The sequence below is a fragment of the Lampris incognitus genome, chromosome 7 (genome assembly GCF_029633865.1).
Source record: "Lampris incognitus isolate fLamInc1 chromosome 7, fLamInc1.hap2, whole genome shotgun sequence".
NCBI classification, from domain to species: Eukaryota; Metazoa; Chordata; class Actinopteri; order Lampriformes; family Lampridae; genus Lampris; species Lampris incognitus.
The window spans coordinates 425838-440837 of NC_079217.1; the positions used below are offsets into that span (position 1 = coordinate 425838).

General features: G+C 44.7%; 1 protein-coding gene across 1 annotated transcript in view; it reads left to right on the top strand.

The window, feature by feature from the left end:
- Positions 1 to 553: 553 nt before the first annotated feature.
- The window catches only part of numbl (NUMB like endocytic adaptor protein), a 59933-nt gene continuing 45486 nt past the window's right edge, over positions 554 to 15000 (top strand). The window contains exons 1-2 of the mRNA XM_056283976.1: positions 554 to 697; positions 10643 to 10717. Coding sequence (XP_056139951.1) covers positions 572 to 697; positions 10643 to 10717 — 201 coding nt within the window. The 5' untranslated portion in view covers positions 554 to 571. The remainder of the gene's footprint in view (positions 698 to 10642; positions 10718 to 15000) is intronic.

The window sequence follows — 15000 nt, forward strand, 5'->3', positions numbered from 1 at the left end:
GGTTTGGGCTGAAAAAGTTTCAAATGAACTCGTGGACTGACGGGAGGGACTGACGGGAGGGACTGACGGGAGGGACTGACAGGAGGGACTGATGGGAGGGACTGACGGGAGGGACTGACAGGAGGGACTGATGGGAGGGACTGACGGGAGGGACTGACAGGAGGGACTGATGGGAGGGACTGACGGGAGGGACTGACAGGAGGGACTGATGGGAGGGACTGACGGGAGGGACTGACGGGAGGGACTGACGGGAGGGACTGATGGGAGGGACTGACAGGAGGGACTGACAGGAGGGACTGACGGGGGGGACTGACGGGAGGGACTGACGGGAGGGACTGACGGGAGGGACTGACGGGAGGGACTGACGGGAGGGACTGACAGGAGGAACTGACAGGAGGGACTGATGGGAGGGATGACCTCAGACGAGGCAATTATGACAAAACTACATGGTGCTCCTGCTTCCCAGGTGCTGGCAGATTTTAAGCGAAGTCCCTGCTCGCTCCTCGTGCTGTCTTACTAAACCAGCGTTTCTCACCCTGTCCTCAGTACCAGGGAGCACGTGACCCCGGAGATGAACAAGCTTCGTCAGAGTCTGAGGAGGAAGAAGCCCACCTACGTACCCGAGGCCAGCAGACCACACCAGTGGCAGGCGGACGAAGAGGCTGTTCGCAAGGGCAAATGCAACTTCGCCGTCCGGGTAAGGACCCATGCAACCCCAACCATAACTTGTGCTGAGGAAGCTGTGAGACAGGAGCTGCATGACGTTGTCGTCGGTGTAAACACCTGTTAGATGAAACCCCCAAACCAAATGTAATATGAATGGCCGGTTATTGGGGAGCATGTACGAGACACATTTCTCAAAACTGGCCTACCAAGGGGTCATTATGAAGACCTCATAATTCAGAGTTTGCATGAGAGCACAAAACAGGTTTGGGTTTTTATGAACAATGGCCTAAAGTTTATAAGCAACAAAAAAATAAATAAATATATATACTATATACATATAATTTCTTCCTTAAAAGTTTTCCTGCAAGATTGATATGATAAGGTAGAAGTCTGCAAGCACCAGGCCACTCGCCCGACCTCTCCCGGTGCTGCCGTAGCGTTCAGCGGTTCCCTTGTGGACAGTTGCAGTAACACCAGTTTGGCTTGCTTTCTGTGTTCATTTCAGAATAATGGTTCAAATTCCATTCAGACTTGGAAAAATGTAACACCAACTGTTCAAATACTCTGATTCAGGTGACCAGATGAGAACGGGTAAAATTCGGGGCAGGGGAGTTTGGTGGGCGTGGTCACCACGCCCATGTGCCCACAGTGGGCGTGGCCTCCGGTACATTACATTCAATGTCAACGAACAGTAACAGTAAAACACGTGAAAGTCAAAACTCAACACTAAAATGTATTATTTTTGTTGTGAAGAACCTGCAGAAACACAACGACCGTGTTGTATGTAAGTGTTTAAATCATCCGTGACATGAAATTCATTTTATTTTATTCATTTTCTCCAGTGCGGTCGGAGCCTGTACAGGGGAAAAGAGCGCGCATGTGTGTTACTTTGTGGCTTTAACGATGCTGTTGACACAATGTCCAGCTTTTCAAGGATACCGCGTTACATGTAAGAGTTGCTAGAGGGCACAATAATAAATAATAAATCAGCCAGAAGTATGCCCCCGTATAATCGACGTTGGAACTTGCGGTATAAGTTGGAGTAATACTCAGTTAGACGCAGCAACATTCCCTTAGCCCACCTCGTAGGAAGACTGGGTTGCGGAGGTCCGCTGGCATACTTGGCAGAGGAGGTTATTAGGCTATAACCAATCAAAACTCGGGTTTAGTCTAATTTTCGGGACAAACGGGGCAGGATTCGGGACTGTCCCGAAATTTTCAGGACGCCTGGTCACCCTAGATTCAACCTTACTGTATAACAAGCCTGTATGTCCTGACCAGAACCTAACACAGCCATGACGTCAAACAGCCACACATACTGCCTTCAGACAGGCAACCTGGGGCCTGAACCCCGCGCATAAACTGTGGTCGTTCACAAATAACCGCAGTAGATCAAATGAATACCCCTGTCATCCACGTGTCAGGGCATGGCACTCATAAGCTCCTGCTCAGCCTGTGCTGCTCTGGCCTCCTGCGTGATGACACCAAACAGGAGGTGGAGCAAGCTGGCAAACTCCAGCTGGAAGCTCCGAAGACAGAGGAGATGACTCTATAGTATAGTATAGTATAATATAGTATAGTATATGTTTTTTTATTTCGAACGTTAGAAAGAAATTAAAATGTATAATAAAAGAAAATAAAAGAGTAAAAATTTCAAAAAAGCAAGCAATATCATCATCAAACATTTGTTTTAAATCTCGGCAGTTGGAAAAGGAGTAGGCAGAAGTTAAAGAAAACTTTTCTAGTCCTACCTCCTTTTTCTATTTTAGCATTTCAATAGTGAACTGTGTGATTTAAATGAAAACTCAATCATCTGCCACCAGTGACCATGGCGTCTATCTAGCAAACCACACAAAGATCATTCATTAAACACAACAAGAACACAGCAAGTGCAGAGCAACACCAAAACAACTCACACAAGATGTCACAGCTCCATCTCATGTCTGTTCAACATATTATTCGTAAAGAGTCTTTTAAATTTGATTATCGTTTCACATGTTTTCATTTCATCACTGCAGTTGTTCCATATCTTGACTGCTTTGGTTGTGACACAGTGATATTTTGCATTTGTCCTTACTGGGTTTTGTTTAAACGTACATATTCCTCTCAGGTCATAATTACTTTCCCTCAGCTGGAACAACCCCTGGATACTGCTGGGTACTTTATGATTTAACACTTTGGACATGATTTGAGCAGTTTTAAAGTCCATCAGACCGTTGAACCTCAGTGTTTTTCGTTTGATAAAGAGCTGGTTTGTTGGTTCTCTGCAGTTGGCTTTGTTTACTATCCTTGAGGCTCTTTTTTGAATAACGAAGACTGAATCAGTGTTGGTTTTATATGTGTTCCCCCACACCTCCACACAGTAGGTGATATGTGGAAGTATGAGGGAACAGTACAAGGTGTAAAGTGAAGCTTAATTTAGAAGATCTTTGACTTTGAATAGTATTGCAGTAATTTGGATACTTTGGCCTTGGTATAATTTATATGTGGTTTCCAACATAATTTATTGTCCACTATTACCCCAAGAAATTCAATTTCAGTCACTCTTGCTATTTCTACATTGTTAACCATGAGTTTCTTGATTGAGTTAATTTTACAGTTACCAAAGATGAACTGTAGACTTCATGAAGTCCCCCACCTGCTCCCCCCACGCATCGATGACTCAACAGTCATCACTGTAGATTCCGTTCCTAGGAACAGCAATCCTAGAAAACACGTCTTCATTTAATGAATAATAATCATAATAATAATGATGATGATGATAATATTGATAATAATAATAACAATAATAATATGGATAATAATAATTATTATGATAATAGTAATGATAAAAACAACAATAATAATAATAATAAGAAGAAGAATGATAAGAAAACGTAAAGAAATTCTATAGAGAACTAGGGAAAAGGTCCGTTGAGGTCAAAGAACCCCCTAAATTTGATGAAGTAGGGAACTTCTGGAACAGCATCTGGGAAAAACAAAAGAATTACAAAAAAACGCTGAATGCATCGGGCCAAATAGAAACAGAGAACACCCAAACCAACCAACAAGAATGGCCACAAATAACCCTAGAAGAAACAAAAACAGCAATACAGAAGTCCAGTAACTGGAAAGCTCCTGGTAATGACGGGATAGTGAACTTCTGGATCAAGAACTTACCATCTTTACACCAAGATCTGACAAACGCCTACAATGGATGCATCAGCAGCCCAGAAACCTGCCCTGAAAGGCTCTCAACTGGTACCACCTACCTACTTTCCAAAACAGAAGACACCAAAAACCCTAAAAACTATCGTCCCATCACATGTCTCCCTACAACCTTCAAGATCTTAACATCCATCATCACTGGGAGAGTTTACAAACACCTGGAAGAAAACAACCTACTTCCCATAGAACAATAAGGGTGTCGAAAAGGGAGCTGTGGCTGCAGACAACAGCTTTTAGTAAACAAGGCCATCACAAGGACGTAAAAACGAGGAAGAAAAATCTGACAACAGCCTGGATAGACTATAAGAAGGCGTTCGACTCTGCACCCCATGACTGGGTACTAAAATGTCTTGACATCTGCAAAATATCACCAATCCTTATCCAGTTCCTAACAGCAAGTATGGACCAGTGGAAAACAAGCCTTGTTCTAAAATACACAGACGGGGCGCTACATTCAGGGCAGATCAACATCAATAGCGGCATATTTCAAGGTGACTCTCTTTCTCCTCTCCTCTTTTGCATAGCTCTTACTCCACTATCCTCCCTCCTGAACAACACCAGCTATGGTTATACTACAGGTTCATGCACTATTAACCATCTGGTCTACATGGATGACCTGGAAACCTTTACCAAGAATGACCAAGAACAAACTGGCCTTTTGACCATCGTAAAAGGCTTCAGTGATGACATCAAAATGGAGTTCGGACTAGACAAATGTGCCAAAGCTACATTCAAAAAAGGAAAATATACCACCACTGAAAACATCCAAATTGACCTAGACACCACCACCCAAGACCTAGAACAAGAAGGCACCATACAAATACCTGGGAGTGAATGAAGGGGACAGGATACAACATGCCAAAATGAAAGATCAGATCAGAAAGGAGTACTGCCGAAGAATACGAATGGTAACAAAACCCCAACTCAATGCATCCAACCGAATGGAAGCCATCAACACCCTGGCTACACCCATTGTAACTTACAGCTCCAACATCATCAACTGGACACTAGAAGAGATCAGGAAACTAGATGGAAAAACAAGAAAATACTCACCTTAGAGAGGGTACACCACCCAAAACCAGATGTGGATAGATTGTACCTCCCCAGAAACGAGGGTGGCGGGGTCTAATCCAACTGGAAACTGCCTACAAAACAACAACAATAGGCCTAGATACTTACCTTAACACCAGAAATGAACCCTGTCTCCTGATTGCTAGAGAGCATGAAGAACAAAACAAAAAGTACTCCATAGCTAACCAAGCTGCAATGTTCAGAAGAGAGCACCACCTCCCTGAAACACCACAACCTGAAAATGAAGCTCCAACCATCCACGCCCGAAAAGTCAAACAAAAAGCAAAGTGTCACGCCCAAGAATAAATGAAACAAAAATGGGAAGGGAAACAAATGCACGGGCAATACCCAAAAAGAGTAGGTGAGAAAGATGTAGACCAACATGTGACTAACCAATGGCTCAAAACAGCTGGGCTTAAATACCAAACAGAGGACTTTATCATCACTGCCCAAGACCAGGCCATCAAGACCAGTTACTACCGGAGCAGAACCCTCCAAGATGGCACAGACCCAGCATGCAGGATATGTGGTCAATTCCAGGAAACCATTGACCATATGGGGGCAGGGTGCCCTGAGCTGGCCAGAACTGAACACCTACGAAGACACAACAAGGCCACCACATACCTGCACTGGAACATCTGCAAAGAATTCAACACCAACACAAAAGAAAAACGGTACGAGCACGAGCCCCAAACAGTAACAGAAAAAGACCTCATCACAATCTTATGGGACATGCCAGTACAGACAGATCGTGAGATGAAGGCCAACAGACCAGACATCGTCATCAAGAACAAAGAAGAAAAAAGCTGCCTGCTCATCGACATGTCCATCCCGACTGAAAGGAGCACCTGAGTAAAAGTAACTGAAAAACTGTCCAAATATAAAGACCTTGAAATAGAGAATAAACGAATGTGGGGAATGAAAAACACAACAACACCAGTAGTGATAGGAGCCCTGGGACTTGTAAAAACCACAAAATACCAGTAGTGATAGGAGCCCTGGGACTTGTAAAAAAAAAAAGGGATGGAGAAATACACCCAACGGATCCTGGGTAACACCAGAATACAAGAACTACAGAAGATGGCACTACTTGGAACATCTCGTGTCCTAAGAAAGGCACTATCCATCAAGTATACTTCTACCTCATTCTAACCCTAGGCCCAAGGACTGGACCCGCCCGCTTATTATGTTGTATTATGGCATGACGTTAAAGGACATTTTGATTGTGGACTTCAGGAGGTCTAGAAGCTGCAGCCACTCCCCCATACACATCAACAGAGTGGAAGTGGAGCATGTTTCCAGCTTTAAATTCCTAGGAGTCCACATCAGCGAGGACCTTTCCTGGACATTAAACACCCAGGCCCTTGTGAAAAAGGCCCAACAACGCCTGCATTTCCTGAGGAGGCTGAGGAGCGCCCGTCTACCCCCCAAAATTCTCCCCAACTTCTACCACTGCACCATAGAGAGCATCCTGACCATCTGCATCTCAGTGTGGTACGGCAACTGCACCTCAGTAGACCAGAAAGCTCTGCAGCGGGTCGTCAAGGCGGCCCAGCATATCACCGGTACCCAGCTCCCAGCCATAAAAGACATTTATCACAAACGCTGCCTTCGAAGGGGTCTGAGGATCAGCAGAGATCCCACCCACCCCAACCATGGACTGTTCTCCCCCCTGCACTCTGGGAGGCGCTACAGGAGCCTCAGAGCCCGCACTACCAGGCTCAAAAACAGCTTCTTTCCACAAGCTGTTGCCCAGCTGAACCTGGCTACCCACTGAATGTCTGTAGATATTTTAAATATTTTGTACTCCAGCTCTTTTTTAACTTATTCTTAGCTGTTGGTCTTCATGTGTGTATATCTTCTACTGTGTTGCTGTGTTTGTCTGTGTCTCTCTTGCACTGTTTGGTGAAGCCACGGCGCTCATTTCATTTTTAACATGTGTCTGCACATTGTTTTTAATGACAATAAATTGAATTGAATAATAATAATAATAATAATAATAATAATAATGATGATGATGATAATAACGATAATGATAATAACAATGATAATAATAATGATAACAATAATTATACAATAATGATAATAGTAATGATGATAATGATGATGATGATGATAATAATGATAATTATAACAATAATAATGATAATGATAATATGAAAGACAATAATAATAATGATAATAATAATAATGATAATGATGATAATAATAAATCAATCTTATATAGTACTTTTCTAACACTCAAAGTGGCTTTACAATAAACGGGGTGAAACAAGACAACAGATAAACACAACACAGACACACAGGGGTGGATGGGAAGGGGGGCAGACACACAGGGGTGGATGGGAAGGGGGGCAGACACACAGGGGTGGATGGGAAGGGGGGCAGACACACAGGGGTGGATGGGAAGGGGGGCTACGAGAGGGAGAAGCGGCAGCCACACACGACGCCGGCAGTACTCTCCCACTCAGACACACACAAAAGGGCAAGAAAAACACAATACAACAGCACTGTGGACGTTGATGTTGTGTAGGGGTTTCCTCCCGTGGCCTGTTCCTCTCCCGGGGTGTCCACTAGGCAGTGGCACTATTTACCCCATAGCTGGGTTATTTAGTTAGATAGAAGTCCACATTGAAAAGACCAAGCAGAAACCATGTGTCTTGTGCCAGATGAGGAAATCTGACACACCACAGATAATGATGCTCTCACTCAGAATCGGGATCAGAATTTCTTTTATTGCCATGTGCATTACATGCACTTGGAATTTAGCTTGGTGTTGTTGGTACAGAGAATAAAATAAGATAAAATAACAATAAAGTAAAATAAGTATGTGAAAAAAACTTTATCGTGCGGTCGATCCCCTGTAACTGAAAGAGAAGACATTTCCTGGTCAGCCTCCACATGGGGCAGAGCCAGACAATGGAGCATCGTCTGGTCAGTACAGATGACTGTCGGCTGCAACCTGCCCACTCTCCAGGATCTCCATAACCCTAACCCTAACCCAAGTCCAGGAGGTGTGGGGGCGGGGGGGGGGGCAAGATCAACACAAGCTCCTCTCAGCCTCACTGCCAAATATCTTGTAATCTCCCGTGATCTTTCTGGAAAAAACCATACTGCAAACTGTAAACAACAAAGATTATACCTGAAGCTCGTGTTGTCTTTCTTGCTTGTGATTGCAGCTAAGGTTCCACCTCTGATGTCCGTGCACTGGACGTCCGCGCACTGGATTCTGGTGTGCCACAGATCAGATTTTAAAATGCTGCTGCACATCTATCAATCTCTTAATGGGTTGGATCCAAACTGCACCGCTCTTGCTTTTAACATATGAACCTGATCAACCTCTCGGCTCATCTGGGAAAGGTCTGCTAACTGTTCCCACCGTTAAAACAAAGCACGGTGAAGCAACATTTAGTTATGCTACATAGCTGGACCAAACTTCTAGAGGGCTGAAGACTTGCTCCAACTCTGACCACTTACAAAACTATGCTGAATACTTTGTTTGCCATTGTCTTGAACTCAATCCACAGCCTCCTGAAAGTCGCACTTTGACCATTTTTCCCTCTGCATTTGGATCTTGATCTTTAATCCTTTTTTATTCTGTTTTGATCTTTTTAACGTCTAATTTCCTTTTTACATTTCTTTTTATCTTTTTTTTCCACATTTCTTTTTATCCAGTTCTGTACTTCTTATTTAATGCCTTATGTAAAAGCACTTTGCCACTGTGTATGAAATATACAATGGCACCTGCCTTGCCTTGAGCTGCATGAACAACCGTGCAGGTCAGGCTCATGGGGAGATGAGAATTTGCTTGTCTAATAAAACTGATGTTCCTTCTGGTGCTAACCCTGATTTCTGAGAGATGTCTGCTTATCTACGAGGTTCCGGTTTCTGAGAAGACAGCTTCTTACATGAGCCTGTGGGAACAGGGGGCTGTGTGTTACATGGCGTGGTGCTGGACCTTGCACTACTGCTTGCTTGTAATGGAGGCTATCTACAAATGTAAACATCATTGCATAGTTGCAGACTCCATCAGCTTAACTCCTAAAATGTTGAGTTTAATATGACTTTTCCTCTCTATCACCATAACCTCAAATATTCAAGTGAAAAATAGGTGAGGCATAACCTGAATGGAGCTACTGTTGGAATCAGCATTCAGCCGTCTACATGCATCCTGATTAAGTGGGACTTGAAGAGACACTAAACCCGTACATTTTTCCCTGATTGCGATGTTTGCTGTGGACAAGAGCTAAATTCCTACAATGTAAATAGAAACATGAATTCACCGTGCAGCTGGCATTAAGAACTCAAGTAATGTGGTGCAGCGCGAGCGAGACGGTGACAGAGGACGATAGCAAGGTGGCGTTATGGATGAGGAACGATAGAGGGACTGACAGGTTGAGGGATGAAGGTGACCTGAAGCGATGAAGAGATACAAAATGAGGGAGGGCGAAACAGAATCATGCAAGGCAGGGCAGGACTAGAGAAAGAGGGTCAGAAGACAGGATGGATGAGGGTGGGAGAGGTCAAAGTACTAAAAGAGAGCGATGGAGGAGAGTAAAGGGAGGAGAATTGACAGGAAGTGTAGACCTGAGAGAGGCTGAGGTGTGCTAATGGAGAATGGTTCTTGATGGTAATGCTCCACAGTAAGCAAAGTGATGGGGGCAAATGAGGTGGAGCTGTAATCATTAACTGTGTCGCTGAAGCTGGTAGCGGGATTAACATCTCTTAGATATCGGTATTGTTCATGGTTTTCCCTTTCTCTACTCTTGTCTCCCTGCAGATGAGACCAACTGCAGTCAATGTCACTGAATTATTACGCAAATCAAAATGCTGTTATACTTCAGATAAGTGTACTCCCTTCTGCTGAGTAGAAAGGATATGAAGCAAAACAGTAAAAATGGAAAGCTGAGGGGAGCGAGCAGGCGAGAGAGAGAATACATGAATAATTCGTCCTCGATAAGACGTATATGTCATTTCATAGAGAAGAGGCGAGACGGGACTTTACTGTCATTGTACTTACTATACAATGAGTTGATTCTCTACATTTAACCCATCCTCTATACACACACGAGGAGCAGAGGGCAGCTGCAGTGTTCCCGACTCCACTTCTTCTCACCGTTGCCTTGCTCAGGGGCACAGGCAGGAGTAGTAACCCTAACATGCATGTCTTTCTGATGGTGGGAGGAAACCGGAAACCCACGCAGACGCGGGCAGAACATGCAAACTCCACACAGAAAGGACCTGGGACAGCCTGGGCTTCAAACCCAGGACCTTCTTGCTGTGAGGCCACAGTGCTGACCTCTGGGCCACCGTGCTGCAAACCTCATATGACCTTTAAGCTGCGCACAATGTACATTCCTGGTCATTAAGGTTGAGGACAAGCAGGGGCTTGTTATATGCCATGGTGGGCCAAGACAAAGGGAGCGTGGGCCAAATGTGCCCCGTGGGCCCGCAATTGGACCGCCCTGAGATAGAGACTAATGAAGCTATGGTTTATTGTAACTCCTCCTTACAGCGGCACCACCCAGCATTGCTTATGTGGCTGTAGGTGGGTGTGGGTGATGTTGAACGGGGTTGTTAATCACAATACCCAATACCCCCCAGTATCCTGTTCATGAGTTCTACTAAAGACCGACTTAAATCACAGTATTGGCTTTCTGTTTCTCCCCCCCCCCCTCCCCCCCACCCCCACCCCCAGTACCTAGGGTTGGTCGAGGTGGAGGAGTCCAGAGGGATGCATGTATGCGAGGAGGCAGTGAAGAAGCTCAAAGTTGTGAGTATCTCATACACACTTGCACTCACTTAAAGCATCCTCCAGGCAACACTCTGCTGTGTGGAGGCCCAGATTCTCTCCCCCAATATGCTACAGTTATTCTCTCCCCCAATATGCTACAGTTATTCTCTCCCCCAATATGCTAGTTATTCTCTCCCCCAATATGCTACAGTTATTCTCTCCCCCAATATGCTAGTTATTCTCTCCCCCAATATGCTACAGTTATTCTCTCCCCCAATATGCTAGTTATTCTCTCCCCCAATATGCTACAGTTATTCTCTCCCCCAATATGCTACAGTTATTCTCTCCCCCAATATCCTACAGTTATTCTCTCCCCCAATATGCTACAGTTATTCTCTCCCCCAATATGCTACAGTTATTCTCTCCCCCAATATGCTAGTTATTCTCTCCCCCAATATGCTACAGTTATTCTCTCCCCCAATATGCTACAGTTATTCTCTCCCCCAATATGCTACAGTTATTCTCTCCCCCAATATGCTACAGTTATTCTCTCCCCCAATATCCTACAGTTATTCTCTCCCCCAATATGCTACAGTTATTCTCTCCCCCAATATGCTACAGTTATTCTCTCCCCCAATATCCTACAGTTATTCTCTCCCCCAATATGCTACAGTTATTCTCTCCCCCAATATGCCAGTTATTCTCTCCCCCAATATGCTACAGTTATTCTCTCCCCCGATATGCTACAGTTATTCTCTCCCCCAATATCCTACAGTTACTCTCTCCCCCAATATGCTACAGTTATTCTCTCCCCCAATATCCTACAGTTACTCTCTCCCCCAATATCCTACAGTTACTCTCTCCCCCAATATGCTACAGTTATTCTCTCCCCCAATATCCTACAGTTACTCTCTCCCCCAATATGCTACAGTTATTCTCTCCCCCAATATCCTACAGTTACTCTCTCCCCCAATATCCTACAGTTACTCTCTCCCCCAATATGCTACAGTTATTCTCTCCCCCAATATGCTACAGTTATTCTCTCCCCCAATATGCCAGTTATTCTCTCCCCCAATATGCTACAGTTATTCTCTCCCCCAATATGCCAGTTATTCTCTCCCCCAATATCCTACAGTTATTCTCTCCCCCAATATGCCAGTTATTCTCTCCCCCAATATGCCAGTTATTCTCTCCCCCGATATGCTACAGTTATTCTCTCCCCCGATATCCTACAGTTATTCTCTCCCCCGATATGCTACAGTTATTCTCTCCCCCGATATCCTACAGTTATTCTCTCCCCCAATATGCCAGTTATTCTCTCCCCCAATATGCTAGTTATTCTCTCCCCCAATATGCCAGTTATTCTCTCCCCCAATATCCTACAGTTATTCTCTCCCCCAATATGCCAGTTATTCTCTCCCCCAATATGCCAGTTATTCTCTCCCCCGATATGCTACAGTTATTCTCTCCCCCGATATCCTACAGTTATTCTCTCCCCCGATATGCTACAGTTATTCTCTCCCCCGATATCCTACAGTTATTCTCTCCCCCAATATGCCAGTTATTCTCTCCCCCAATATGCTACAGTTATTCTCTCCCCCAATATGCCAGTTATTCTCTCCCCCAATATCCTACAGTTATTCTCTCCCCCAATATGCCAGTTATTCTCTCCCCCAATATGCCAGTTATTCTCTCCCCCGATATGCTACAGTTATTCTCTCCCCCGATATGCTACAGTTATTCTCTCCCCCGATATGCTACAGTTATTCTCTCCCCCGATATGCTACAGTTTTTCTCTCCCCCAATATGCCAGTTATTCTCTCCCCCAATATGCCAGTTATTCTCTCCCCCGATATGCTACAGTTATTCTCTCCCCCGATATGCTACAGTTATTCTCTCCCCCGATATGCCAGTTATTCTCTCCCCCGATATGCTACAGTTATTCTCTCCCCCAATATCCTACAGTTACTCTCTCCCCCAATATGCTACAGTTATTCTCTCCCCCAATATGCTACAGTTATTCTCTCCCCCAATATCCTACAGTTACTCTCTCCCCCAATATGCTACAGTTTTTCTCTCCCCCAATATGCCAGTTATTCTCTCCCCCGATATGCCAGTTATTCTCTCCCCCGATATGCTACAGTTTTTCTCTCCCCCAATATGCCAGTTATTCTCTCCCCCAATATGCCAGTTATTCTCTCCCCCAATATGCCAGTTATTCTCTCCCCCAATATGCCAGTTATTCTCTCCCCCGATATGCTACAGTTATTCTCTCCCCCGATATGCTACAGTTATTCTCTCCCCCAATATGCCAGTTATTCTCTCCCCCAACATGCTACAGTTATTCTCTCCCCCAATATGCCAGTTATTCTCTCCCCCAATATGCTACAGTTACTCTCTCCCCCAATATGCTACAGTTATTCTCTCCCCCAATATGCTAGTTATTCTCTCCCCCAATATCCTACAGTTACTCTCTCCCCCAATATGCTACAGTTATTCTCTCCCCCAATATGCCAGTTATTCTCTCCCCCAATATGCTACAGTTATTCTCTCCCCCAATATGCTAGTTATTCTCTCCCCGGATATGCTACAGTTATTCTCTCCCCCAATATGCCAGTTATTCTCTCCCCCAATATGCTACAGTTATTCTCTCCCAGGATATGCTACAGTTATTCTCTCCCCCAATATCCTACAGTTATTCTCTCCCCCAATATGCTACAGTTATTCTCTCCCCCAATATGCTACAGTTATTCTCTCCCCCAATATCCTACAGTTATTCTCTCCCCCAATATGCTACAGTTATTCTCTCCCCCAATATGCTACAGTTATTCTCTCCCCAATATGCTACAGTTATTCTCTCCCCGGATATGCTACAGTTATTCTCTCCCCCAATATGCTACAGTTATTCTCTCCCCCAATATGCCAGTTATTCTCTCCCCCAATATGCTACAGTTATTCTCTCCCCCAATATGCCAGTTATTCTCTCCCCCAATATGCTACAGTTATTCTCTCCCCCGATATGCCAGTTATTCTCTCCCCCGATATGCTACAGTTTTTCTCTCCCCCAATATGCCAGTTATTCTCTCCCCCGATATGCCAGTTATTCTCTCCCCCAATATGCTACAGTTATTCTCTCCCCAATATGCTACAGTTATTCTCTCCCCGGATATGCTACAGTTATTCTCTCCCCCAATATGCTACAGTTATTCTCTCCCCCAATATGCCAGTTATTCTCTCCCCCAATATGCTACAGTTATTCTCTCCCCCAATATGCCAGTTATTCTCTCCCCCAATATGCTACAGTTATTCTCTCCCCCGATATGCCAGTTATTCTCTCCCCCGATATGCTACAGTTTTTCTCTCCCCCAATATGCCAGTTATTCTCTCCCCCGATATGCCAGTTATTCTCTCCCCCAATATGCTACAGTTATTCTCTCCCCCAATATGCTACAGTTATTGTCTCCCCGGATATGCCAGTTATTCTCTCCCCCGATATGCCAGTTATTCTCTCCCCCAATATGCTACAGTTTTTCTCTCCCCGGATATGCTACAGTTATTCTCTCCCCAATATGCTACAGTTATTCTCTCCCCCAATATCCTACAGTTTTTCTCTCCCCGGATATGCCAGTTATTCTCTCCCCCAATATGCTACAGTTATTCTCTCCCCGGATATGCCAGTTATTCTCTCCCCCAATATGCTACAGTTTTTCTCTCCCCGGATATGCCAGTTATTCTCTCCCCCAATATGCTACAGTTTTTCTCTCCCCGGATATGCCAGTTATTGTCTCCCCGGATATGCCACAGTTATTCTCTCCCCCGATATGCCAGTTATTCTCTCCCCCAATATCCTACAGTTTTTCTCTCCCCGGATATGCCAGTTATTCTCTCCCCCAATATGCTACAGTTATTCTCTCCCCGGATATGCCAGTTATTCTCTCCCCCAATATGCTACAGTTATTCTCTCCCCCAATATGCTACAGTTATTCTCTCCCCGGATATGCCAGTTATTCTCTCCCCAATATGCTACAGTTATTCTCTCCCCCAATATGCTACAGTTATTCTCTCCCCGGATATGCCAGTTATTCTCTCCCCCAATATGCTACAGTTATTCTCTCCCCCAATATGCTACAGTTATTCTCTCCCCGGATATGCCAGTTATTCTCTCCCCCGATATGCCAGTTATTCTCTCCCCCGATATGCCAGTTATTCTCTCCCCAATATGCCAGTTATTCTCTCCCCCAATATGCTACAGTTATTCTCTCCCCAATATGCTACAGTTATTCTCTCCCCAATATGCCAGTTATTCTCTCCCCGGATATGCC